Raw genomic sequence first — 26,445 nt, forward strand, 5'->3', positions numbered from 1 at the left:
CTGCCTTCAGTCCCCTTTTTGTTTAACTTGCGTGTTTATTTTCTAAAATCTTGTACAGAACCTGCATATAACAAAATCCTCTTTATAACAAACTTTTTGGGAAATTTACAAATTTCGTTATATCCAGGTTTAACTGCATTGATAACAAAAACAAGCCCTTAAATTTTAATGCCACCGAAAGACAATGAATCACAGATCTGCTTGCACAATTGCAAACATCAATGTCAGAGACAATACTCTGAGATCACTCAACAAAATGCATACCCTGCTCTTGGGCATGGCCTTCAGGTAGTGTGGGTTGCTGGCCTGCTCCTGCCTGCGAGCTTCTCTCATCTGCAGTGCAAGGGGGAGTAAAGCCAGCATGACACATATGAGAGGTGCTTATTCGGGCTGGCACTTTCAAGGAAACTGGAAAGAGCGCTAAACAGAGGATAGAGACAGACCAATCTTTGCTCCGTACGAAAGGAGTGGTATATACTCGCACACTGACACAGATCATGAAAGAGTGCTAACAGTTCTTGTAATCACAAAAAAAATGGAAACGTCAAAAGATATGCCAGTCTCTTGGTGCAGATCGCTATTGGCAGCACAACCACGCACATATCACCACTTTTTTCGCACCTCACATATACTTGCCAACTATTTACATGGCAGCCACAATTAAAAGTGTGCCTAAAACCTGCACTGTGACTAGGCTATTTTTGAAGTCCCCACACACGTTAACTAGGCTTCCCTCCAGGCTTGAAGAATACAAAGCTTTATCACTTGATCACTTATGCTTACCCTTAAGAATTGTGGGTTAAGTGTTTCAATTTTTTTTTTTTTTTGAGTAAATGTCAGTTTCAATACAACACCGTGTGCCTTCTGATTTCTGGTATCCTGTTTCGTCACGCTTATCGTACTGTGTGTGCTTAGTGTAAATGGAGCCCTCTTTTTCATTCTATTAAACTTATTCAGCATATCTGTCTCATATCATGAAAGTGCTCTTTACGCAGTTCTTTTTACATTTTTTTTCTTTCAGGGGTCTCAATCAGGCTCACTCATGAAATATAGTTTGCACTTAGGGCTGACTCGTACTCCAAAGCATCAAAATTTTCCTGAGCCGGACTCACTCAGACTATCACTCAAAGAAATTTTTGTCAACCAAACTAAATCTGACTCAATTTCAGCAATATATTGCTTACCACTCAGACTCAGACTTAAGGCTCCATTTGAGTCAGAGTGGGTTGACTTATGAGTCTGTTAGTCTAGAATTAGCTTTTTCGACCATGGAATCAATGCTCTTTTACTCTAATATTTCACGTCAGACCCAACGCATCAATGGCCTAATTGATGACTCTTTTTGATGACTGGTGTAGACCGCAATCGTTCTGGCTCAAAGTGAAAGAGCTGTAGTTCCTCCAGGAACTGTTGTGCAAGGTTGTGGCAAGTCCGGACAGCCTCATTTGGGACCTCCGAGGTCGATGGCCAGTTCCCAGGCCTCTTTCACCAACATCCTTCAAAACCAGGCAGCTACTGCTTTCGTCGCTGACCTCCCTGACCTTCGCAGTTCGTAGCTTCACAGCACAGTGCCAGCTCATCGTCCGTGATTTTCTAGCACAGCTCGGGTCGCATGCAACAAGCCTTTTTCCAACCAATCTCGCACGTGAACATGGCGTGTTTGCCCATCATCGGGGTCTCGCACAAGTGCACCGCTTTCCAGAGCCTGGCACAAGCCTTGCATCTTCTAACTCATGACATTTATCAAGAACTGCTTTGGAAGAGTTGGCGGGAGGGGAGGACTCAAGGCACTCCCTACATAATTCACACCTCCGATAAATAAATATTGAAAAGTAGTGTATGAGCAATAATACTTCGGAATACCTGTGAGTACACGTCATGTAAGCCCAGGTAAGGTTCGTAGTAATGCCGAAGATAGGACCATGGGTCGACAAACAAAGTGTCACTCAGACACAGAGATATGTACCTTGTCCTTTAGACTCAAAGCTCGATCCGAGTCTGAGTAAGTTTGTTGACCTATGGTGACAACTGATAGACACACACCAAGATGCCATGCTCTAATTACTGACAAGTGGAAAAACAGAAAGGCTACCTTGACGCCTCAAGAAAGTCAAATGACAAATGCCATTGCCGAGCATGCACATGACCATAATTGTTGCCAAGGAAAAAGGCGTGTCATTTCACCAGTTCCTAGAACCACCAATCATTGTCAATGCCAGCTACAATGACATTTATTAAGCATGCTTTTTGCATCACCTACAGGCTAGACAATGACTCGTAGTCTAGCTCAGAGAACATGGAAGCCATATGCGGTTCCTAAATGTCAAATGATTTCATTAGACGTCACCAGTAACCGTGTTATACCTCATGCAATGCTCGACCAGACAAACTTTTGTTCAACTTCCGACTACGAGATGTATCACTTTCTTTTTGGCAGTACAGTGGAATCCCACTAGAACAAGAGTCTGCTGCAATAAAATTTCCGCCATAACGAATAACTGAATGTACGAACAGCGCAATTTAGAATTAGTTACAACGTAACTACGGAAGCGAAAAAAAACAAGGATAGAAAAGAGCGCTATGTATACTTGTTTTTTTTTTTTTTGCTTCTGTAGTTACGCTGTACCTACTTCTAGGTTGCGCTACTCGTACATTTGTTATGTCCTACCAACATGCCAAAGTTTTCACGCTTCATAGCGAATAATTTTCTATTTCATGTCAGCGACCCACTAGAAAACAATGTGGAAAATATCTCATCATAACGAATACTTTTTCAGGATACTTCCCCCACAACTAAGTTTTTGCAAGTATTACTATTTAAGGGGAAAAGACATGCTTAGGATCGCCGCGAAATACAGCTACCAACTCTGCCATTTTTCACTGGCTCGTGACAATCCAGGTGCCAGCCACGTCGCAACAACCGTACCTCTATTGGAGACATGCTTTCTGCCATCCCATACACGCACATTCCAATAAAATTTTTTACCTTTAAGATGCCGTCTACCAGCATTATGGCCTGAGATCGCCCGCCTACCACGATACTGCCAGTGGGTATGATGCACGTGTGGGCCATGGTAGAATCGTTCGGCAGGTGGTAGAACACCTGCCGTTTTTTTGACATTGCGTTCAAAACAAAACTACCGCTTATCATCCCTAGCCCTGCAATGGTGAATAACATTATGAAGGCGCACGGGTGGCCAGCATGCACCAAGCATAATGCCACCCTCTTGGCCAAATCACTTCCAAATTTGCAGTGCAGTGTTGCTTGGCCTTTTAAGAAACCAATGTATAGGCCTGTATTTCACACTTAGCGGGCAAGAAGTCCAAGTACAATTGCCAATCCTAGCAAAATGGCATTTTTTATTTTTTGATGGGCCGTAACATGTTTTTATTGATCGTGAAAGCTGATGTGCTAGATTATAAATGGGGAAAACTTAAAAAATATGAAAAATTGCTTAATTTTAATTATTGCCAGAAGCTTCCCCTTACATGCTCTTTTTTTAAGTTAGCGCAATATCTTTTGATTGAAAAGTGTTATTTTATAAGCTTTGGCAGTCTTATAAGTAAGCATGCTGAGAAAGTAATAAGTAATTTTCACCACTATATCATAGGCCCTTTCTTAAATAAAAACATGCAAACTAGGCAAAAAAAAACATTTTTTAGGTAAAATTTGATAATTTTTATTAAAAAATCTACACTATGCAGAGAATCGAAATATAATTAATCAAGAGTGCAAGTGCAAGTACGTTTATATTTAGCCAAACGAATTAGAGGTATTGGCTTCAATCAATTTTCTTTAATTTATTGCAAAAGTAAAAAAACAACAACAGAGCAGGTAAGCCCAGCACTCCACCTTTTCGTCATTATTGATTTACTGCGCTTCGAAAAAAATTTTTCCAGCAAAACCAATTGCGGATCTCTTCTTTACACTCATCAGGCAACAATATATAAACTTTTAACGAAATTGAAGAGGTCGACCAGCCATGCTTTATTCAATCTTACATGGAATCACCAAACTATCGTTTGCTGACTGGTGTGCAGAAAACCGCAGTCACTATCTTCACGTTCATCAATAGGGAATACGCTGGAAAGATGGGTGGCTAACATGGCCGTAGATAAAAAAGCAGTAAAGCTGTAAAATGTCACAAAGCATTAAGGCTGTATTGTCGTTTACTTGTTGCTACGGCAGTATGAAGCAGTAGCCTTATGTTCAGTTCTCTTTAGCAAAGCTTTGGCACCCTCGTTCGTAGCTCTGTGCGCTTGGCACACTCAAAGGGTCGTCTGAATATTGCATTCTCTTGCATAACCCGCTTCTGCATATAACTGGCAACCCTGACTGCAACCCGCGGGGAAAAAAAAGTACCCGCGTATTGAAGCAAAGCAACCTTTTTTGGATTACTGTGAAGAAGTGCCGTGAAGCCAACTTGCACACTCGTATAACCTGAATGCTGACTCTGGCTCCAAATTATTTTGTATATTTTGATCGTGTAATACGCAGACAAATATGTTCACTCGATTTGCGACCGGGTAGGTTTGAGTTAGTGAGAGTTCAATGCATGCACTTGCTGGGACCAAAGAATGAGTTATAATCATCAGATATTACCCAATTTCGTGGTCTATATACAAAGCTTTGATACAAGGAAATTTTATGAAAGATGAATTTTTTTGTGTGTCCCGTCAATTTTGTTGTAGCGAGATTTGACTAACACACTTTCTTCTTCTAAGAAAGAGCAATGCTGCGGATGCATACAAAATTCCAAACTATGAGCCCCAACAACCAGACACGCTTTGGCAAAAACTCACACTCTCCAGTTCTTCTTTGCTAGGCTCATATTTCTTCTCTGAGAAGCGGGACACAGCTGCACTCCTGGAATGAAGAAGACGACACTGTACAAACAAGAAATATGATGGGGAGATACATGGCTTGAGGAAATAATGTGTTATGTTTTATGTCTGAACCAGATGAAACTAGGTGGAGTTAATTAGTTTTTTTTTACTGGATCAAATACAGAATAACTTTTTTTGTAGGTAACCTGGTTTAAAAATACACAAAGCTCCCTCTCTGTTAAAAAAAAAATCAAACAGTATTTTTGTTCATGCACGCTTCACCAGTGACATCTTTTTATTTTTAATTCATTTATTGTAAACAGTATAACTGCTGTTTCATTTTGCATTATGCATGGCATTGCACCGCTTTTTCACTGCGTTGATGCGAGACTTATTTTTCTACTTTCCTCTTCGAATGCCAGTGTATAACATTATTGGTTTACTTATAGTGTTATCTGTATTATTAGTGTGCGCAAGTTGTGCAATTTTACTCTATGACTGTATAAATAGGAATGACCACATCTTTTGTACAAATAACCACTCCCTTCTGTAATGTCTGTTGACCCTGAAAATAATAAGTACAGTACTCTCATTAAATGGAAATGTGTTAAATGAAATCGTTTTTTAAATGGAACAACTGTGTCTGAAATATTAAGTTAAGCTTCCTGCTAAATAAAAACATTTCCCTATTTCCTTCAGGTTCTATTTAACAAGAGCTTACTGTGAATAAATATTGTTCGTGCTGACAGTAGGAAAAAGAGTTAACATTATGAGATAGCTACATATTGTACTAATGTGCAATAAAGCGCAGCACTGCAAACAGTTTTAAAATAAAACATAACTACACTCAGTCGAACACCGATACATCGAAACCACATATATCGAATTTTCGGGTATATCGAACTCTTACGTTATCCCCTTGAAATTCCTTTGTAAAATTATATAAATTCGCACATTTATGCCGAACGGTATTTTTACCCGCCTTTGGATATATTGAACACCGCCCGAGCCAAAAGGTGGACTTCGCCACTTGCCACGCTTCGCAATCTCCGCGGCAGCAAGCGCGAGTTGAAAGGTGCGTTTGGGCACTCGCAGCGCCCAGTGATCTCTGCGTGGCACCACGCCTCCGCTGAAACCCGAAATGCTTGAAAAAGGGTAAGGGCTCAGACTGCAAACCTGTGGAACGGTTCTTTCTTTCTTTCATTTCTTTCTCTCTCTATCATGCTTTCATCGTGTACCCGTCGGAGCTGAGAGCCGATGTCCTCCTTCTTTCGTCTCTTATTTTTTGTTGGTGTTTCGCAAGCTTTGTTCAGCCAACCACAGCTCGCGCCTTTTGCTGTTGCGAGCAAAGGCAACCATTGCCTCGAGACCGCTTTGTTGTTTCTGTTATCGCATCCCCTACATACCACCGCATGTGCACCATTCCTCTTTTGCGTGGGTGCTGTGCAAAGTCGCTGCAAACTCCTTGAATCGCCGACTTCTCGTGTAGCTATGGCCAGTGTCAAGAAGTGCAAGACATTGACTTTGCGACGAAATGAAGGCTACTGAGCGTGTTGAGGAGGGCGAAAAATGTTTGACCGTTGCGGACGACTTCACGACACCACAGAGCACTCTGAGTACCTTGTTGAAGAACAAAGCAGATATTAAGGCAAAGGCAGCAGAGCAGCAAACGTCAGGAGCCTGTCATGTGTGTGGGAATATAGAAAGGGCACCCTATGCCTGGTTTTTAGAAGTGCGCGCGAAAAACATTCCGGTGGATGGCCCGATGCTGATGGCCGAAGCCAAATGATTCACCGCTGCACTCAGTGAAGCCAACTTTGCCGACAACACTGGGTGGCTTCAGCGATTTAAGCAGTGCTGCAACATCGTTGGCAAAATAATTTCTGGCAAAAGCTGTCAACAGCCCGGACATCCAGCAGTGGATGACGAAGTTGGCCGAAAATCTCCGCGGGGTTTTCTTTGGCGGATATCTTCAACGCCTGGCGAGACGTGAAGATGGGCACAGTGATCAACTGCTTCTGCAAGACAGCCTTTCAGACGACGAAACTTGCGGAAACCGGTGAAGACGGCGATGACGAGCGCATAGATGATGCGTTTCGAGAGTTGTCGTCCCTCTTCCTGGCAGCAATTCCACACGAAGTGTTTGCGGACGACTTGGTGGAAGCGGACTGCAATGTACAGGCCATTGTGAGCCTCGCTGACGGGCACATACGTAGTAGCTGAGGTCGCACGGACCCAGGATGCCCAGGCCGACAGCTCATGTGACGAGGAGGATCACCCGGACGAGGTGCTGGCTACCCGCATACTCGGCCCGCTTAAGTGGCGGCAGCGTTCGGCGTCATTCACCGTTGTATAGGCCACATGAAAAAAACCGGGCTGTCGCACCTGGCAGCCTTGATAGGATCGAGACTAGCATCTTCAACTTTATTTCAAAACGAAAAAGAAGGCCAATATTAGCGATTTTTTTCACGCAAATATATCTCTGTTGCGGCGTGAGTGGGGCATCAGTTAGCATCCTTGAATGCGCCTATTGTAAGTGCTGGTCCACTACAGGTAAGTTCTCGGCGCCTCTCAGGGCCTCTATTTTTTTATATTGAATTTTTCTAAATCTAAGTGTTTAGCGATCCCCTTCGACTTCCATGTATCCATGTTTGACTGTAGTTTGTTCCGCCACAGTGTTATACTTTTACATTTTTGCAGCCATTCATGAAACAGGGCATTTTGGAGCAGATAAAAATTAAATAAAAAAAAATGCAATCAAAATTTAAGAACTTGAGAGCAAGAAATTAGAATACAATTTCGACTTTACGGTAATTAAATAATTGCAGCTTTAGCTTTTTGGGATAATAAGCCATCCCTCTGGCAAGATAAAATTAATGACCCAGAAACTTGTCAGATTCATCTCACCATCTTTGCAAGGATCTGTGGGCAAAATACTGATATTACAAAGTTTCACCTAGGCTTTGCATACAAAAAAACTGTTAACAATGCAGCTAAAGAAATTTCATTCTTTGATGGTTATTTGGTCTCCATGTTCCCCCTTTAAAAAAGCATGTCTTGTGAAAGCCTTGACCTTCGTCTCATCGCTGCTTCGTTTTAAGGTTCATCGCTGGTTTAAGGTTCACCGCTGGTCTCATCGCTGGTTCGTTTTCATGCTTTAGAAAAGAATAACAGCATCGACATAGAAAAGTAAACAAGAGCTCTTTTTTTCAAATGTCACTCAAATTAAATTGCAGCCTTATCAGAAGCTTCATAAATATGCTTTGCGCAGCTTAATACAAGCATGAAAGGTAATAAAAAATAACACTAAAGAGAAACAATTAGTTGTTTTAGATTGATAAACTTCCCTCTCAGAACTGTAACGTTGCAAGTTTTACTGTCATAAGTTACTTATCAGCAGAGAAAGCAAGCTGGAAGTTTCATTTTTAAATTTCGCACGGTAATTTCTGCCCACGACTTTGAAAAATTCTACAATGTTATTTCTGTATTTTCACAACATGGGCGCGATGGAATTTTCTGAAACTTGGTATACTAAGTCTATGGCACCCACCAATGACAATCAAAGGTGAACATTTGGCGGAATTCAGCCTGGTTGGGATAAGAATAAGGCAATTAGAAAACTCCAACCAAAAATTGTATTAAGAAACCCGACGTTTCACAGCCAGACCGGCTTCTTCCTCAGGGGTAAGAAAGCCAGAGATGTACAGCGGTTATATACGCTTGCTCACCTTGCGTGAGAGGTTCGACGTGACCTGTCGCAAACCCTGGCAGTAGAGGCAAAGCAACGTCCCAGTGGAGCGGTCGATGTTCAGCGTTGTCTGTTGAATGTGCCAGCATTCGAGGAGGAGTCGCTGGCGGGGTTTCCTATTTTTATCCAGAATTACCGCGTTGTCCGGGTGGATGTGGTGGTGAAACCACTTGAAGTGTACTGCTGCTGCACTCTGTTGGCTATTTCAGTTGACAGAGGTCATTTTTGTGCTGTCGCATCTTTTCATGGAAGTTCTTTGTTTCCCCCAATATAGGAAGCAGGGCCATCGGCGCACTGGATCCGGTATACGATGTCTTGAGATTTCTTCGCAGGCGGGTGATCTTTGGGGCGCGATGGATGAAGCTGCTGATAGTGGTGGATGACTTGTGTGCGACATTGACCCCTGACCTTTTCAGTATGCGAGCTATTGTTTCGCTGACGCCAGCAACGTACAAGATTGACCCGCATTGTCGTTGCAGAAACGCAGGTGCCGCGTTTCTGCTCTTGCGGAGGGCTCTGCGAACAAACGTTTTTGAGTAGTCGTTTGCGCCAAGGTAAGTGGTGATTCTATCCCTTTTCTCCTTCCACCACTGTTGTGAAGATAAAATTCTTTCGGCCTTCCGAAAAAGACTTCGCACCACAGAAAGCTTGTGGCATGTGGGGTCGTTCGAGCTGAAATCGAGGTAGCGTCTTGTGTGGGTGGGTTTCCTAAACACTGAAAAGAACAGGTTCTGTACCTCCTTCCCACTAGTACATCTAGAAATGGTAAAGCTGAATGGTTCATTCTTTCCACTGTGAAATGAATGACAGGCTCAACAGAGTTCAGCCATATGAACAAGTTGTAGACCTCACCAGACTTCACCACACAGAAGCAATCGTCCACGTAGCGCACAAACATCTTGGGTCTGTGGTCAAACACGGAAAAGCGCCCACTTCTCAATGTCCGTTACAAGTGCTGCCACTGTGGCCGTTATCGCCACACTTACGGTGGTCCCACTGGTCTGCTTCAAGAAGGCAACACAGAATCTCTTCTTTTCGGTGTTCAGGAAGCCCACCCACACAGGACGCTATCTCAATTTCAGCTCGAACGACACCACATGCAATAAGCTTTCTGTGGTGCGAAGTCTTTTTCGGAGGGCCGAAAAAATTTCGTCACAGCGATGGAAGGAGAAAAGGGATAGAATCACCACTTACCTCAGCGCCAACGACTAGTCAAAAACATTTCTTCGTCGAGCTCTCTGCAAGAGCAGAAACGCGGCACCCGCGTCGCCGCCGTCAGCGAAACAACAGCTCGCATACTGATACTGAAAGGGCAGGGGTCAACGTTGCACACAAGCCATCCACCACTATCGGCAGCTTCATCCCTCGCCCCAAAGATCACGCACCTGCGAAGAAATCCTAGGACACCGCATACCGGATACAGTGCGCTGACTGCCCAGCTTTCTATATTGGGGAAACAAAGAACTTCCATGAGAAGATGCAACAGCAAGCACAAAAACGACTTCTGTCAACTGAAACACCCAGTAGAGCGTAGCAGCAGAACACTGCGAGTGGTTTTACCACCACATCTACCAGGATGACCCAGTGATTCTGGATAAAAATAGGAAATCCCGCCTGCGACTCCTACTTGAATGCTGGCACATTCATCACACAACAGAGAACATCGACCACTTGACTGGGACATTGCTTTGCCTCTACGGCCAGCGTTTGCGACGGGTCACGGCGAACCTCTCACACGAGGCGAGCAAGCGTATATAAGCGCTTCAAATCTCTGGCTTTTTCACCCCTGAGGAAGAAGGCGATCTGGCTTTGAAACGTTGGGTTTATTAATAGAATTTCTGGTTGGAGTTTTCTAATTGCTTCATCGATGTCAATGTACTTCAATTTTATCAATTAGAAAGTAAGTAGGACCCAGTAGACACCTTCAAAATTCATGACGTCACAGTGCCTGGTGAGGGAATCGCAAAGTGGTGTCTCCACCCGCAGTTTTTTCTTGCACGTTTCCTTGCTTACCAAGTGTCGTGTCGCAGTAAAAGTGGTATTTTCGGGAATGTGAAATTGTAGTTTACTAATACACGAAAAAGTGTCTTGGTCTTTAGAGTTCCTTTAACACAATGCAGACACTTGTTCTGTCAACATTAACAGTTCATTTCTACAGGTTCACCACCCACTGTAAAAATTGATATACAGATCGAATTTATTTTTCCCCATCATTCAAGCATAAAACAGAACTGCTTTTCCTTACTTGTCGGACTTGATAAATATTTCCGTTGTATTCTCTTCCTCTTCTGATGAAGATTCTGAGGGTGGGTCATTAATCCATTGGTCCAGGTCCAAGCTGAACAGGAAACATGCTTTTATAACACCTTCTGTCAATGTACCTTAGTGCCACTCTTTTATATTCCAGCCTGATCCCTGGTACAGCAATCAGAACGAATTACCAAACACGTCAGAATCACTTTACACACACACAATCAAAGTGTTTGCTGGGGTTTAATGCACTAAAACCATGAAACGATTATCAGATATATCGCAGTGGAAAGCTCTAAAAATCTAGACCACTTGTGGTTCATTAACATGCACAGAAGTTCAAGTACACATGCCTCAAGCATTTTCATCTCCATCGAAATTGGGCCACAGAGATTCGGTCTCATGCCCATCAGTCAAGTGCCATAACCGCTAAACAACCGTGGTGGATCGCCAACACGCTTTAGTGCCACAATTTTAGATCGTAGCCTTAGTCTTAGTGGAGTAATTATAATACATCACCAAAGTAATCAGAACAATTTAACCCACACACACACCCGCCCATCTACCCACCTACACTCACACCACTAAAATTTAATTCCTTGCATTATTAGTGTCAATCTAGGTAGCATTCCACACAGCCAGTACAAAAGCTGAAAACTTACAAAAGCCGCTGTTTATCAAATTATGCAACAATGTTGAAGGAATGATACCCATTGAAAGTGAAATTGAAAACACTATCTATTTCACATAGACAGATTCTTAAAGTATCCGGATTTTAAAATAAATTGATACCTGAAGGTAATGTACTTGTGCTACTAAAGCAGGGGTGGAAGTCGGCTTCAGTCTTTTGGAGCAGCTTTGGGAGCAGGGATATTACGGTTTTGAAGCACTAAAAGGGGAGCTTTGGAGCAGTTCTGGAGCACCAAAAGATGTATTTTGGAGCATCAAAATTTAGTTTGGAGCAGTAAAAGGGGAGTTTTGGAGCAGTTCTGGAGCACCAAAAGATGTATTTTGGAGCATCAAAATTTAGTTTGGAGCAGTAAAAGGGGAGTTTTGGAGCAGTTCTGGAGCACCAAAAGATGTATTTTGGAGCATCAAAATTTAGTCTGGAGCAGATTTCTCGCATCACACATCACTGTTGATTAGAATTTTCGCTTCCTTATAAAACCAAAAAAGTTCAGTAGTTTTTACTAAGCATTCAAGGCTGATCAAGTGACCAGACTTACCCCAAATTGATAAATATATTAAATCTTACAACATCAAAGCTGAAGGCACAGCAACTCAAAGAGAACAACATAAATGGCACTCTGGGCAGCTACAAAAACTCAGATGATCGAAAAAAAATTGATGTAAAAATGTGTCAATGTTCAAGATGTGAATAAAGCACCGCATCCAACATGAACAGAAAGTCAATTAGACTAGAGATGAACTAATAGAAGCTATTTTCATACTAAAACAATAGGGCTCTATAAAAATGAGTGTAAAGAATTTATCTTCTGGTCATTAAAGTGCTACAGCCGACACGAGAACTGCGAAGAAATTTATATAGGTTCGCCGCGCCATTGCTAAGCAACTAAGTGATTTTTTTTATTGTGATATGAACTGTATATACACTTGACGGGTTTTTCCCATCACCGCCATGTTTCACGTAAACTATAGGTCAGTAACACTTCCCGCGCGTGAGATTGCGCAAGCTAGGGTAGTGAGCGCTGCTCAAGAAGAGATTAAACGAGGCAGTCGATATTCGTCGGTGCTCGAAGGGCGGTGCATGCAATAGCATCCCACCGGGTGTTACACCTGCCGTCGAATGCTCGAGCAGAGATAAAACACGCTGCCACTCGTCTTGAACGAACATGAAAAAAGACCCGGGGAAAGGGGGGATGTGTGCTTGAGCAGCTGTGGTGAATTTTGATTCTAAGGCGTGGTTGCGATAAGCTGGCGCACGCGCTATCGGCGACCATCAGCATGCGGCTGGCTCGTAATCCTTTCTACCTGATGAGCCCTCAACAGAAGAGATTGTGCCATAAGAGCATTTCACCCTGGCGCGGCCGTCCTTATTCTCTTACACCAGCGTACTGTAGAGTGTCGCGATGTCGGATCCAAAAGAATTAGCTTTCAGTCTTTGTATTGTCACGCGGTCCTGATGTTGATGAAGGTAGCAGCCGCTGTTTTCACGAGTGAACTTTTTATTTTGGTGAACCTGTGCCCAGAAAACGAAACGTCACTCTATGAGCAATATGTGCTGTAGACTGAAAACAGCACACCAGAGCTTCGGCCGTCGATAATCTGCCAAGCAGTAGAGTGCGTGGGCATTTATACATGTGCCATCAAAGATTCCAGCGGTATCACTAGCGGCTGCGTAAGTTTCAGAACTCTAATGTACGCGTCGTGCGCGTAATCTCATCGGAAGGTTCTAAAACTATCTAAATTGTTTCCAGTCTCAGGCACGGTTCGCGCAAGGCAGTGTTACGCGCGTAATGGTGTGGTAGCAAAATAAGAAAGGAGCGCCTGCGGCATTAGCATTACAACATCACAAATTCTTGCTATTGCAGTCATCACTTCACCGGTAAAACTGATTTTAATTTTTTTTTGTTTTTTCAGTTTATATGATTCGACTAACAGCTTTGCTGTTTAAACATAACGTCGCATAATGAAGTATACACACAATGCCACCTTAACACGATTCATGCATGAACGGAAATAAAACGTTACTAGTGAAACAGAACCAATACACGTGACCGAACTACTTTGATATGGACGCGGTTGCGTCCTTAGTGTAGCACACGCGTGTTGCTCGGTCTATGATAAAACTCTACTAAATTCGGTGTTGCACACACAAATTGCCATTTAGACGCAGATGGTCAAATTAGTGCAAAATGGCGCAAATGGCGCAGCAATTCCACCCCTGCGCACTATAAGCACACTATGACCAATACAACCTTTTTCAAGGGTTGCAGCTAGGTAAAACATGTTGAGCATGCAGCCTCACGTGTCCGAGAATCAAAGCACGTGACGCGAGGTACTTACAACAATTTAATTTTCTAATGTTAAAAAATTAGTCCATAGAACCGCACTGCCAATGAAATAGGAAAGCATCGTTGTGGAAATTTGCCGACTTCTTCTCAGACCACCTCGATTATGTGCATAACATAAAAACTACGCCAAATCACGCCCAAAATTTTGCACGCTGGAATACTGCAATCATTCAATTTGACAGGAGTGCACCCAATTTCAAAACATCGCAATCAAAACGCAAACGACAATTCGAGTGCTACAAGTGCCACGCTCATTTTTATTATAGATATGTATTCCTTCCCTTTAAGGGCGGCCACTGCAATGAGTTTCATTGATTCTGCATGAAACCACAACTTGGATTGCATATGTGTATCTTACACTGTGTGACAGTCGGAGCATCTACTACCCGACGCACGTGGTTCGTAGTAACCATGCCAACGACGCAGTAAAAAAGAGTGGTAGCAAGGTATTGTGTGAAAGCCACCATGAGGCGACATTTACCAAATGTCTTTATGAGATGCGCGCTGCGATTGGAAGCGGTCTTTGACGTCAGCGAACGAATTGTGAGGGTGCTGACAGCCCCTGTAAAGTTGTTTGCGCCGCGTGGCGCACGTATCGCACAGAAGCTGTGTTTCGGTAGCGACAACTATTGAGCGATAGGTGGCGTGTTCACGAGCGGTGATCACTACTATCATCATCATGGTTAGTAGAGCGGTAGCACCGGCAGTGACACCTGGCGGAAGGCAAGCCTTGGTGGCGGGCAAGAGAGCTGAGCGAGTCTCTCTTGGTGTGGAGCGGTGGCGCGGATGGTTGCCTCCAGCGGTGGGTCTGCCGAGGACGGCACCGCTGTCTGCGGTGGGCCCACGTGGCGAGTCGAGCGTTAGCAACACCGCCTTGTTAATTATGTTGTTGAGAGTTGTTTGCTATTGTGTAGGGATGTCCTAGCGCGTTAACCACGATTGATGTTATAATAATTCGGCTGACGATATAATTGATCAAAAAGTAGTTAAATAAATCTCTTTTGGTTTGGTTTGGACCGACCACGTCTGCTGAGTTTGTTCACTCCAAGAGCCTGGGGCGCTCACCGTATCGAGATCCCACACTGGCGCCCAATGTGGGGTTCTTGGGGCATCGGATTACAGTTTTCGCAGTGCGGTACAAGCTTTTGTTAGAGCTGGGGTAGAGTAGGCCAAGGGGGACTTCTCATTGTTAGTCAGCAGTGTGCTTTGTTGAGAGCGAGCAGATCGGTATTTGTGATGTGTTGAGCGTGTCGGCACATTCAGTTTTTATTTTTTCTGCTCGCAAGCGTTTTTTTTTTTGTTGTTGTTGGTTGATTTTCAAGAACGTTGTTCAGTTGTGATGAAAGCCATGCGGTCTGCATCCTGGGGTGAGCAAGGCTTAGAGCACGTGGACTGTAGGCCAAGCCCGAAGCTAGTGAGTACGGAAGCCTCGTGGGTGGTCCTATTTTCTGTAAATAGCTTCTTCTATTTCTTTGGACTAAGGGTGTCGGGCATCGTGACACCGCTCGGGACGGTGGACGCCGATCGCTTGGTGTCGGCACGAGTGACGGTTCGTCGCGACGATGACGACGTTGCTGTTGCGGGACCGCTTCTAGGGTGAAGTCGTTGAGCCGGACAGTGCAGCGGGGTCGACAGGGCGGTGTCGTGCACGAAAATTAGGTAGGGACATGGGTTTTAATGGGTTGTAATGTTTTGTTAGAGCTTGTGTAGCGGATTTCTTCTCTCTTCGGAATATGGTTTGAATTAAGGTTAGAGAAATGTGGGAGTGCAGACACCCCCTGTAAAGTTGTTTGCAATGCGGGGTACACGTGTCTCGGACAGAAGCTGTATTTCGGGAGTGACAACTATTGAGCGATAGGTGCCGTTGTGTTCGCGAGCGGTGATCACCTCTATCATCATCATGGTTAGTAGAACGGTAGTGTCGGTGGTGACCCCTGGCGGAAGGCAAGCCTTGGTGGTGGGCGAGAGTTGTGCGAGTCTCTTTTGGCGTTGGGCAGTGGCGTGGATGACTGCCTCCAGCGGTGGGTCTGCCAGGCACCGCGGTCTGTCTGCGGTGGGCCCACGTGGTGAGTCAGGCGTTGACACAGCCTTGTTTATCACGTTGTTGAATGCTGTTTACTATTGTGTAAGGATGGCCTAGCGAGTTGATCACGATTGCTGTTATAATAATTTGGCTGACGATATCATCGATCAAAAAGTAGTTAAATAAACATATGTGTAGTTTGGTTTGTTCCGACCGTGCCTACTGTGTCCGTTCACTCAAGAGCGTGGTGGTATTACCAGCTCTAGACCCCACAGAGTGAAATGTGAAAGAGGACGTTTCTCATCCACTGCTCGAGTTTTGAACTTTGAGGACACATGTCTTCGCATTCTGTGCCCCAATTTCTATCATTCTTGTTGCATTCATCACAGTAATCATCGCTACATGCGTTTCGGTGCTGAATAAGGCTGGCCCAAAAGTGTCGCAGGGCCCCTTGAAGTAGCGAGGTGCAACTGCTGAACACTTGCTGATTTTTGTTTTGTAACGAAGCCTTCCCAAGCCACGCGAAGCCAAACGGAGCTGAAAGTACGAAGAGTAGACAAATCTGAATACTACCTACCATTCTCACGCATGTTCGCTGAAGTGCCACGCATTGCAGCTCCCATAGACACTAGTGCCTGGGTTATTTCTATTGCCTTTATAGGAAAATCTATGGGGCATGGGCAGCAAGCGGCGAAAACCACGCTAGTACACTGCACTTGCAATGGCGCCAGTGCAAAGGCTTATTCATGGCCTATGTCCCTCCTCTATCACTCGGAAAGCCTGCACAGGGTGCTGCAGCCCCCTCCCCTTTCTTTCTCTTTCTCCCCTTCATTCGTTCACTCTGCGTCCCCTCCTCCAATACAACATTGTCGCTGGCTTCCCAACTGCGCACCTCCTTTCAGAAGCGCACTTGCTGCCACATTTGTCACAAAGATTTTCCAACAACCACATTATAACTGGTCTTTCATCTTGGTGTACTGTGCAATAAGCACTACGCATATACAAAGCATTCCATGGGAGGGTAAACGGCAGTCAAAATAGACCGCATTGTAGTCAGTCCTGCACTACAGGGGTTATGTTATACTAAGTCATCTGCACTGTATTAAAGCGTGTGGGGATCTGAGGCGCGCCCGCGACCATTTCGCGGGCATTCCGCTGCACGGCCACACCCTCTTGCTTTTTCTGCTCTGGTAAATGTGCGTGGCGATAGATGGCGCCACGTGCGGGCGCGGCACGTGTTGCGTGCGCGCCAAGGGAGCTGCTCTCTCCTCTGTGGTCGGCGCCGGTTAAGCACGTGTTTTCCTTCGTCCGCGTCCCCTTTGGGAATCGCCGGACTGTAGCCTGCCTGGGGTGGCCTTTGGCACCTCGGCAGGCGTGTTTACTTGAGTGCTAGCTTCGGTACCGTACGCTAAGCCCACAGCGATGCTTAGTGCTTGAAGTGGTCGTAACACACCGAGCCGCACTTGCCAGTAGGCCTACGTGTACGAGGTTTGCCCTAACACTCGCGACCAGGCCCAGTGGCCATCGTGAGAGTGTGCAGCTTAGCCGCGAGGGACCTTTTCCCGACTGGCGTGTCAAAGCTTTCCATTGCCAGCTGCGACGTGCTCGCGGTTTCCCTTATTGTGAACATCCGCGTGCGGGTGCCTTTGCTCCCCGCGTCCCGGGAGCGGACGTTGTACTGTTGTTCTGGGTGCTGCCAAGGGCAATAAAGTGTTGTGTGTTTTGTATTGGAACATTGTCTGTTTGCCGTGCCGCGCTAAACGCCTGATTACTTGAGCACGCGCGGAGCGGTGCCCTACACGTGCGTAGGTGACGAAGTCGCGGCCCTGTGGCTCGCTAAGCGTGAACCCGCAGTGATCATCCGCTGCAGTTGGTAGCGGGGTCACCATAAGCGCAGCGTTTTACATGGACCCTCTATTAGGGGTGAAGCTTCTTAAGGCGTAAGTCGGTCGTCACCTGTATGTATGCATGTATGTATAGTAACCATCTCGCAGCATATTCACGGAGTGAATGATGATGAGCGGGGCGAAGCTTCCAAGGGTTTTATCAGGTAACCGTAAATCATCTGCTAGACGTGTCCGCCCATCGTCTGTCTCGTCTGTTTGACGCACGGACGAATGCACGGACGAGCACAGGGACGAATGCACGAATGGACAGATGTATGCACGGACGGACGGATGCACGGAAGCAAGAATGAGAGGACAAACGAAAGCATGGACGGACTGGCAGACGCTTCGCCCCAATCATCATCATTCATTTCGTGGATATGCTGCAATTTTTTTTTTTTTTTCGAAAAACTATTCCCTCATCTGACCAGTCTCCCTTGGACATGCAGTGACACAAACTTGCCCATGGGCTACTTGAAATACCACTGAGCTCATCGATTGGTCCTTTGCCCAACAAAACGGCATCTTGGCCCTGCAGTGATGTAGTTTCGGCCACACAGTCCACATTTTCATTTTCGTGTGCTGCCCTCTCTGCCATTTTCCTAGAGCTCGAAACTACCGGGAGAAGCGGTACTGCCAGAACAAAAGCCTCGGAGATGCGTGTCTCTATTTTGCCGCTAGGGGGAGAGTGCTCCCTCCTCATGCCCCTATGGCACATGCTCTTGTGGGGGAAGCCCTGCTCAGTTGTTGGCTGCGCGCCGATGACTTATTGCTTACGTCATGTCACGTTGTCGAAGTGGGCAAAGGCACAAAAACTGACTACACCTTCCCCTTGCCTATGGCAGAAAAGGGGGGCGAGGCTGCACACAAATTTGAAACCGGCTGAAACTGATGTTTTAACCCCTGCAACTTCTTTATTATAGCACACACTTGCAAAATCCTGGTGGCAGCAAGTCCGCATAGCAAAAGTGTGCGTATTTCCCTTCATTACAATGTTTGGAGCTTGGGGTTCTTTACTGGCCCTTTAAGAAATAAGGGGCGAGCAGGAGATACTGCCTGTGTGAAGGGTAGCAAAGGTGAAAAGGACACCACTCCCTTATTTTTGAATGCGGGGTGGTGAGGCACTATATTTTGGCGCGGTAGCAGGCATGCGCTTCAGTCCCATAGCTATTACAGTACTATCAAGAAAAGTCGCAGAGTGTACACTGAAGGACCCTTCAGCTTAGCCTTCAAGAGAAGAGCACGTAATCGCTGGCCTGCGCAAGTTCTCGGTGCATGCCTCAACCGCTTGGAAAAGCACCACTATGTACAGACCATATTTGCACGATTGGAATAGACTTGAGTATGGATCAGAACTCCCCCCCCCCCCCAAAAAAAAAATAGTGTGAAAAAATTGCACCAGCACGTTCCATTAAAAATAAATTTTATTTGCAATGTTTTCGAATAAAACAATGTCGAATTTCGGTATGCCAAGGTGGCTTCACGGCAGTGCTTGAAAGCTGTGCAAAAACGGCAGGAATACGCGCAGACATCACGCAGAATGACCGTTTATAAGTATCATTGTATGCCTACTGCAAGCACAGTTATGTGCCCACTATGCGCCTGAAGGGCAACATGCAAACCTAATGCATGTGTTCCCTTTGTTGATTTCTCTGCTGCTGATGATTATTAAATATGACTGAGTCCTTCCATGTAATAAGTGGGCCTTTAAAACACCTACTCGTTGCTCAATTCACATGTTTTGATTTCTGGTGCAATTCTATGCTTCTGGCCCCGCAATTTATGATGTGTTAGAGAGAACACCTTGACTACAAGTAGTTTCAATGAATATCGTGGCTCTGTGGTAGAACACCTGCTAGCCATGAAGATGATCTGGGTTCAACCCTCACTTGGACCAGAAAATTTTGATTATTTACTTTATTTGTTCCTTTCCCGATTTTTTCAGTCACAACCAATGACGCTCGTGCTGATGCTGACACCACCGCGGGAACTTCTGTGAAACGAGCTCTTTAACGTTATCGCATCAGAATAACTTTGGTACAGTGATGACAATGACAGCGGTGGCTGGATGAACCAGTTCTTTGCTTTGATGTAACCTTACCTACTGCACTTTATGGCTTCACCACAACGAACAATTTTCGGCAAATTAGTGTGCATCCATCTTGAATAAATATTAGCGCGTCTTTTCTATTCCCATCTCCATTTTTGACGCTCTAATATTAGTTCAAGATGAACGTACTTTATGGTCACTGTATATATATATACACTCAACGCTTTTTTTTTTCGTGTTGTTCCCCTGCATGGCATCCTTTTTTTTTTCTTGTGTGAATCTAAGTGTATAAGTAACCCCTCCTGCTTAGACCGCTAAATCGGCTTGCTAAGACTCTATAAATAAATAAGTAATTGAAGACTAACCCTTCGGGAAGTGGGACTTTCTTCTGTGCTTTGGGTGCCACTGGGTTGAGCTCACCAGAGAATAGGGCCAGTAGTTCATCACTCACTTGCTCACCCCGTGCGTGCATCTTGCTCACTTGCTTCACCAAGTTCAGGGCACAGCAGGCCTGAATAGAGGCACCATGAAAGGCGCATTTATTCATATGCTTACGTTACCCTGAGGGGCATTGCAAAGGATGGGGTGGATACTATTAATAAAGCTACAGTAAAAATACAGAACATAAAAATAGTAGGCTTGTGCGAATAGTAAAATTAAAGTTCAAAGCGAATAATGAATTGGTCGAAGTATTTCAAATTGAATTCAAATATATTGCATAGTATAAAGAAAATGAGCATATCTGTTGTGATCCAACTAACCTGTACAAAATATGTTTTTTTAACTGAAATAAATAAAAAAAATTTTTTTTAACTGAAATAATCTCATAATCATATGGTGGTTTTGGGACGTTAAACCCCACATATCAATCAATCAATTAACTGAAATAAGGCATGAAAATGTCATTCTTTTTGATTCAAATGAAGACTTGGTTCATAGCACCTGAGTGAAACAAACTTCAAGGGTTTTGAAGGATTTTCAAGAACCTCATAAATACATTTAAAGGACCTAAAATAACACTTGAAACCACAGAAAATGACAGCACTGTTTTTTACAGCATCAACATTTTAACTTTAACTTATTTGTACGGTTGGCACCATGAGCGCAATTAAATTATCATGGACTGATTTTGCTTTTGTGTCTCAATGTGTTTCGTACCCTTCCATGCGACTTTTGAGGGCAGACTCCTCCATTGATGACACGTCCAAGCTCTTCCCACATGGGAAGACTGACTGATGCGATTTTGACATATCTGGTGCAATCCACAACCAAGACTGCTCAGAATAGTTACACCATAAGCGACGCTACTGCAAGTATCCGCGCGCACTTGCACAGTCTCCACAAAAAGTCGGGCTTAGTAAGTCATTGCTGCTGTAACCGCACAAGTGCTACCACAACCACAGTGTTCTAGAAGAGTACACTATGCTAAAACACTGCATATGGCTAGTGAAATGGATTGGATTGGATGGTTTGTTGGCTTGAGAGCACATAGTTGCCAGGTTTGCAAAATATTCGCTAAATTATGGCTGAACGAACTTCGATTGACAAAATTCAAGGATTTTTGAGGACCTCAAACAAATTTAAGGGTCTTCAAGGCCTTGAAATGCCATTTTAAAATTCAAAGGTTTTCAAGGTTTTCAAGGATTTCTACGAGCCCTGGAAGTGAAAACCACTTTGAATAAAAGCAGGATTTGGCTTTTAAAAGAACGCAAGTAATAGGGACACCACACACAGATTGAAAGGGGGCCACATGCATATTTAATCACTCAGTTATAATATTTCAAAACTTCTAATATTTAAATCTGAATATAAGTGAATTGGAATGTGTAGATGTTTGTACAGATGACCGAACCGCTCAAATAATCGTACAAGCTTGGAAATGTGCAGACTGGAATTTTTGTAAAACGAGCCCAGCACTTGTGTTGTCACCTTTTTTCTGGCCGTAAGTATCCTATTATGAAAAACCAACTCACCCCAAAAATCGATGCTTCTTTAATGCTATCACGTAAGCCAATCCGTAGACAGTTTGCCAGCTAACACAATCCAATGTAAGGTTTCTACTTGCCATCATCCCTATGATGGCTACTAAACAATTGCAGGCACAAGTTACCTTAAAGTTCTATATTCTTGAATTAGAGAGACCATGCACCCTATCTCTAGGCTGAGAAGTTTTCTTTGTTGTTTGCCACGGTCTGTTTGGCAAACGCGTCAGTTACCCTTCATGACCAGCGGTTATCCAGCCTACGTGCCCGGCACGTGTAATTTCTTCTCTTCATTTTCAACTAGGATGTCCTTCACACCCATTTGTTCTTTCACCCCCTCTGCTCTCTTCTAAAATCATTTTCCTTTCCATTGCTCGCTGTGTCGTTCCTCAATGAAAGTCTAACCCTGTTTGAAAACTTCCAGATTTTGGCTCCATAGGAAAGTGTTGGTAAAACGCAGCTGTTTTATACCTTCCTATATAAGCATAGTTGTAGGCTATAATTCATGATTATTTGAGAAAGCCGATGTATATTACGGGCCAAACTCGTATTGGAAAAAAAGGAGCACAAAAAGACAGAGCACAGAAAATAGGAAGAAACAAACAACAGCACTGACTTACAACAAAGTTTATTTGTAAATGCCAAGGAATATACTATGCGCAGTCCTAAATAAAAGAAAAAATAAACAATGATAAACAATGATTAAAAAAAAACACTATCAGCCTTGACACTAAAAAGTACAACTACTACCAAACCCGCCACCGCTAATTGATTCATTGATATGTGGGGTTTAACGTCCCAAAACCACCATATGATTATGAGAGACTCTGTAGTGGAGTGCTCCGGAATATTCGACCACCTGGGGTTCTTCAACGTGCACCCAAATCTGAGCACACGCGCCCAAAACATTTTCGCCTCCATCGAAAATGCAGCCGCCGCAGCCGGGATTCGATCCCACGACCTGCGGTCAGAAGTCGAGTACCTAGGCCACTAGACCACCACGGCGTGGCAACCCACCACCGCTAATTATGGCCATTGTGCAGACCTTACCATAATGCATACCAAATTTGATTTTATCCTTTCGTGTTCTTTTGTTTCATACATGTACTACCAGCATGCCCAAGCATCCACTGTAGCTCCAACCACACTCACTCGCTCCTGCACCTCCAGGTCTCCGCTCTGCACAAACAGGGGCAGATGCTCCAGCAGCAACTGGCTGCAGTAGTCATCAGGGTGGTCATCCTCCTGCTGTCCTCTATCAGCAGCAGCCACCAGGCGGGCCCACAGCTTTAGAGCATTGTGCACGTACGTGCTCTGGATGTGCGGGGGAAGCTGGCTCGCCCGTGGACGCACTAGGGCCTCCAGCGTGGAGTGCGGCTCTGGAAGCAGCCTGTGCACACACACCAGGATTGCAAGTTCCGCTCACTATAAGCAGATCCGGACTTCTTTTTGTAGAATTTCACAGCAATTTGTCAAGGAAAGCTAAGAGACAACGTCGCCAACAAAAGCCTCCCTGTCTTTTCCTGTCTGTCTCATTGTCATTGTGTTAAACAAAGACAGAGTTCTCACATTTTAAGTTCTTTCCTAAGGTTACTAGTCACGTTTTCTCGAGAGCATATTTACATTGTTTCAGCAAATATAGGTATTCTAGTGATCATTACATTCATTAACAGCACATTGGATGTTCCCGGATACCGCATTTGTCGATAACCTTGAGCAGTTGAGCGTGCAAGTCAAGCATACGCTGGGGAATCAAACAAGTAATGGAGATCATGCACAGGCAAATGTGCATCCAACAGAACCTGCAGACAATCTCGAAAAATGAATATGTGGTTTGTCCATGGCTACATATATTTTTGCCGTACGAAATTGAAAAATTTTTTCAACTACCATATCTATTTAAAATTTTCAGTTGTGGAAAAATTATTTTTGTGCTTCTTCTGGGCTTACTTTATGGTGAGATTTGCCTGTTAGATCAATGGCATCTGGCAACTCTGTTGCACTCCCAACCACCTTAACACAACCACTAAAACTTCAAATGGCCAATATTGCCGCGTTCCATTTCCCAAGTTTTGTTATAGTCCCAAAATACTACACGATTATCAGCGCAAACCGCGCCTGCAGTTTTCGGAAGCTTCCGGACTGTAGTAGATTATTTCGATAAGATCACGCCCACTATGCGAACGGTACAGATTATTCTGGGACCTACGCCACCGCCAGCGATAACGCTAGAACATTCGACGGCAAGAGTATAAATGCCGATGCGCTTCACCGCTAGTCAGTTGTTGATCGAAGGCCGACGCTCGGTTCGCCGCTATCAGTCCAAGACTGCTATCTGTGCAAGACTGCTGCTGTAATTGGGCTTTCCGTTTACCGGGCACAGGTACGGCCAAATAAACAGTTAAATCCCAACACGAAGTCTCCTGTCTTCGGCCACGTCACGACCCCGTGACAATATTAAGGCGCCGCTGTTGGCTGAAATAGCTATCCAAAAACCTCGTAGTGCTACTTTCATGCCAAGGAAATGTTTGTTTGGAAAAAAAGTCGCAAGAAAAATCGCGAAGATCACACACGCGCAACTGATTAAAAAGGGAAAAAGCAACACTGTTCGGCCTGGCTACGTGCACTGCAGGACAAAGGCCTCTCCCATGTTTCGCCAGTTAACACGGTCCTTTGCTTGCTGCTGCCAATTTATACCCGCAAACTTCTTAATCTCATCTGCCCACCTAACCTTCTGTCTCCCCCTAACTAGCTTGCCTTCTCTGGGAATCCAGTTAGTTACCCTTAATGACTAGCAGTTATCCTGTCTACGTGCTACATGCCCGGCCTATGTCCATTTCCTCTTCTTGATTTCAACTATGATATCCTTAACCCCCGTTTGTTCCCTAATCCACTCTGCTTTCTTCTTGTCTCTTAAGGTTACACCTACCATTTTACTTTCCATTGCTCGCTGTGTCATCCTCAATTTAAGCTCAACCTTCTTTGTAAGTCTCCAGGTTTCTGCTCCGTAGCTAAGTACCGGCAAGATACAGCTGTTATATACCTTCCTCTTGAGGGATAGTGGCAATGCAATGTACCTGTCATGACTTGAGAGTGCTTGCCAAATGTGCTCCATCCCAATCTTATTCTTCTAGTTATTTCAATTTCGTGGTTCAACTCCGCGGTTATTACCTGCCCTAAATAGACATAGTCTTTTACAACTTGAAGTGCACTATTACCTATCTCGAAGCGCTGCTCTTTTCCGAGGTTGTTGTACATTACTTTCTTTTTCTGCAGATTCATTTTAAGACCCACCTTTCTGCTCTCCTTGTCTAACTCCGTAATCATGAGTTGCGATTCGTCCCCTGAGTTACTCAGCAATGCAATGTCATCGGCAAAGCGCAGGTTATTAAGGTACTCTCCATTAACTCTTATCCCTAACTGTTCCCATTCTAGGCCTCTGAAAACCTCCTGTAAGCACGCGGTAAATAGCATTGGGGCGATTGTATCCCCCTGCCTTACACCCTTCTTGATTGGTATTCTGTTGCTTTCTTTGCGAAGCAGTATGGTAGCAGTAGATCCCCTGTAGATTTCTTCCAGGATGTTTATATATACCTCATCGACACCCTGATTTCACAGTGTCTGCATGACTGCTGATATTTATACTGAATCAAATGCCTTCTTGTAATCTATGAAGGCTATGTAGAGTGGTTGGCTATATTCTGAGCATTGCTTTATTACCTGACTGATAGTATGAATGTGGTCGATTGTTGAGTAGCCTGTTCGAAATCCTACTTGTTCCTTTGGTTGATTGAATTCTAATGTTTTTTTTTACTCTATTAGCAATTACTTTTGTAAATAGCTTGTATACTGCAGAGAGCAAGCTGATCGGCCTGTAATTCTTCAAGCCTTTGTCATCTCCTTTGTTATGTATTAGGATGATGTTAGTATTCTTCCATGACTCTGGTACTCTTCCCGTCAGGAGACACCTCGTAAACAGGGTGGCTAGTTTTTCTAACACAATCTGTCCTCCATCGCGAGGGCGGTGAACGCGGCTAAAGCAGAGATAAGAAGAGCCGACCTATCTTCTTTTTATTTACACTGAGGGCGGTTGCGATAACATCACCTCATGTGCCACGCCTCCCATCGATTGTTACTCAAGCAGAGAGGAACACGCCGCTCATGTCCACAGAGCAGGAAGCAGCTAGGAACGAGAAGAGAGGGGGGGAGTTGTTATGAAATCTGACTTTAAGGGCGTGATCGCAGGCGCACACGCTATTTACGGCTGGATACCCTTTTACCGTGTACTTTCAACACAAGCAGACAAAAAGTGATTTGCTTTCTAGAGTGGCTATATAAGGTTATGAACTGAGCCTTGATCGCAAGGCAGCCACAGCATTGTTGCGCCATTTTGGAGGTCCATTCGTACGTGCTGTAGATATAGAATCACACTAGTCTACAACAGCAGAGCACGTGCCTGTCGACACTGTTGTTGGCCAAAGCTTCTATCTCACGTTAACTATAAACTTCCGTTCATGCTTACATTATAGAAGAAGGGCCTAACAAACAGTATGACCATGTTTGGTATCATTATGGCGCCTCTCAACATATATCTGAAGAAAACCAGCAGCTGTAGCAGTCGGCTGGGCACTCTAGAGTAGTCCG

At 44.4% G+C, this 26,445-nt stretch overlaps 1 protein-coding gene across 1 annotated transcript in view; it reads right to left on the bottom strand.

Annotated features, from left to right (window-relative positions):
- The window catches only part of g (adaptor-related protein complex 3, delta 1 subunit-like garnet), a 330,226-nt gene that overhangs the window by 164,765 nt on the left and 139,016 nt on the right, over positions 1 to 26,445 (bottom strand). The window contains exons 16-20 of the mRNA XM_075875995.1: positions 22,954 to 23,191; positions 20,185 to 20,330; positions 10,821 to 10,913; positions 4,804 to 4,867; positions 265 to 333 (exon numbers count right to left, since the gene is read on the bottom strand). Coding sequence (XP_075732110.1) covers positions 265 to 333; positions 4,804 to 4,867; positions 10,821 to 10,913; positions 20,185 to 20,330; positions 22,954 to 23,191 — 610 coding nt within the window. The remainder of the gene's footprint in view (positions 1 to 264; positions 334 to 4,803; positions 4,868 to 10,820; positions 10,914 to 20,184; positions 20,331 to 22,953; positions 23,192 to 26,445) is intronic.

This window comes from Rhipicephalus microplus, chromosome 10 (genome assembly GCF_043290135.1).
Source record: "Rhipicephalus microplus isolate Deutch F79 chromosome 10, USDA_Rmic, whole genome shotgun sequence".
NCBI classification, from domain to species: domain Eukaryota; kingdom Metazoa; phylum Arthropoda; class Arachnida; order Ixodida; family Ixodidae; genus Rhipicephalus; species Rhipicephalus microplus.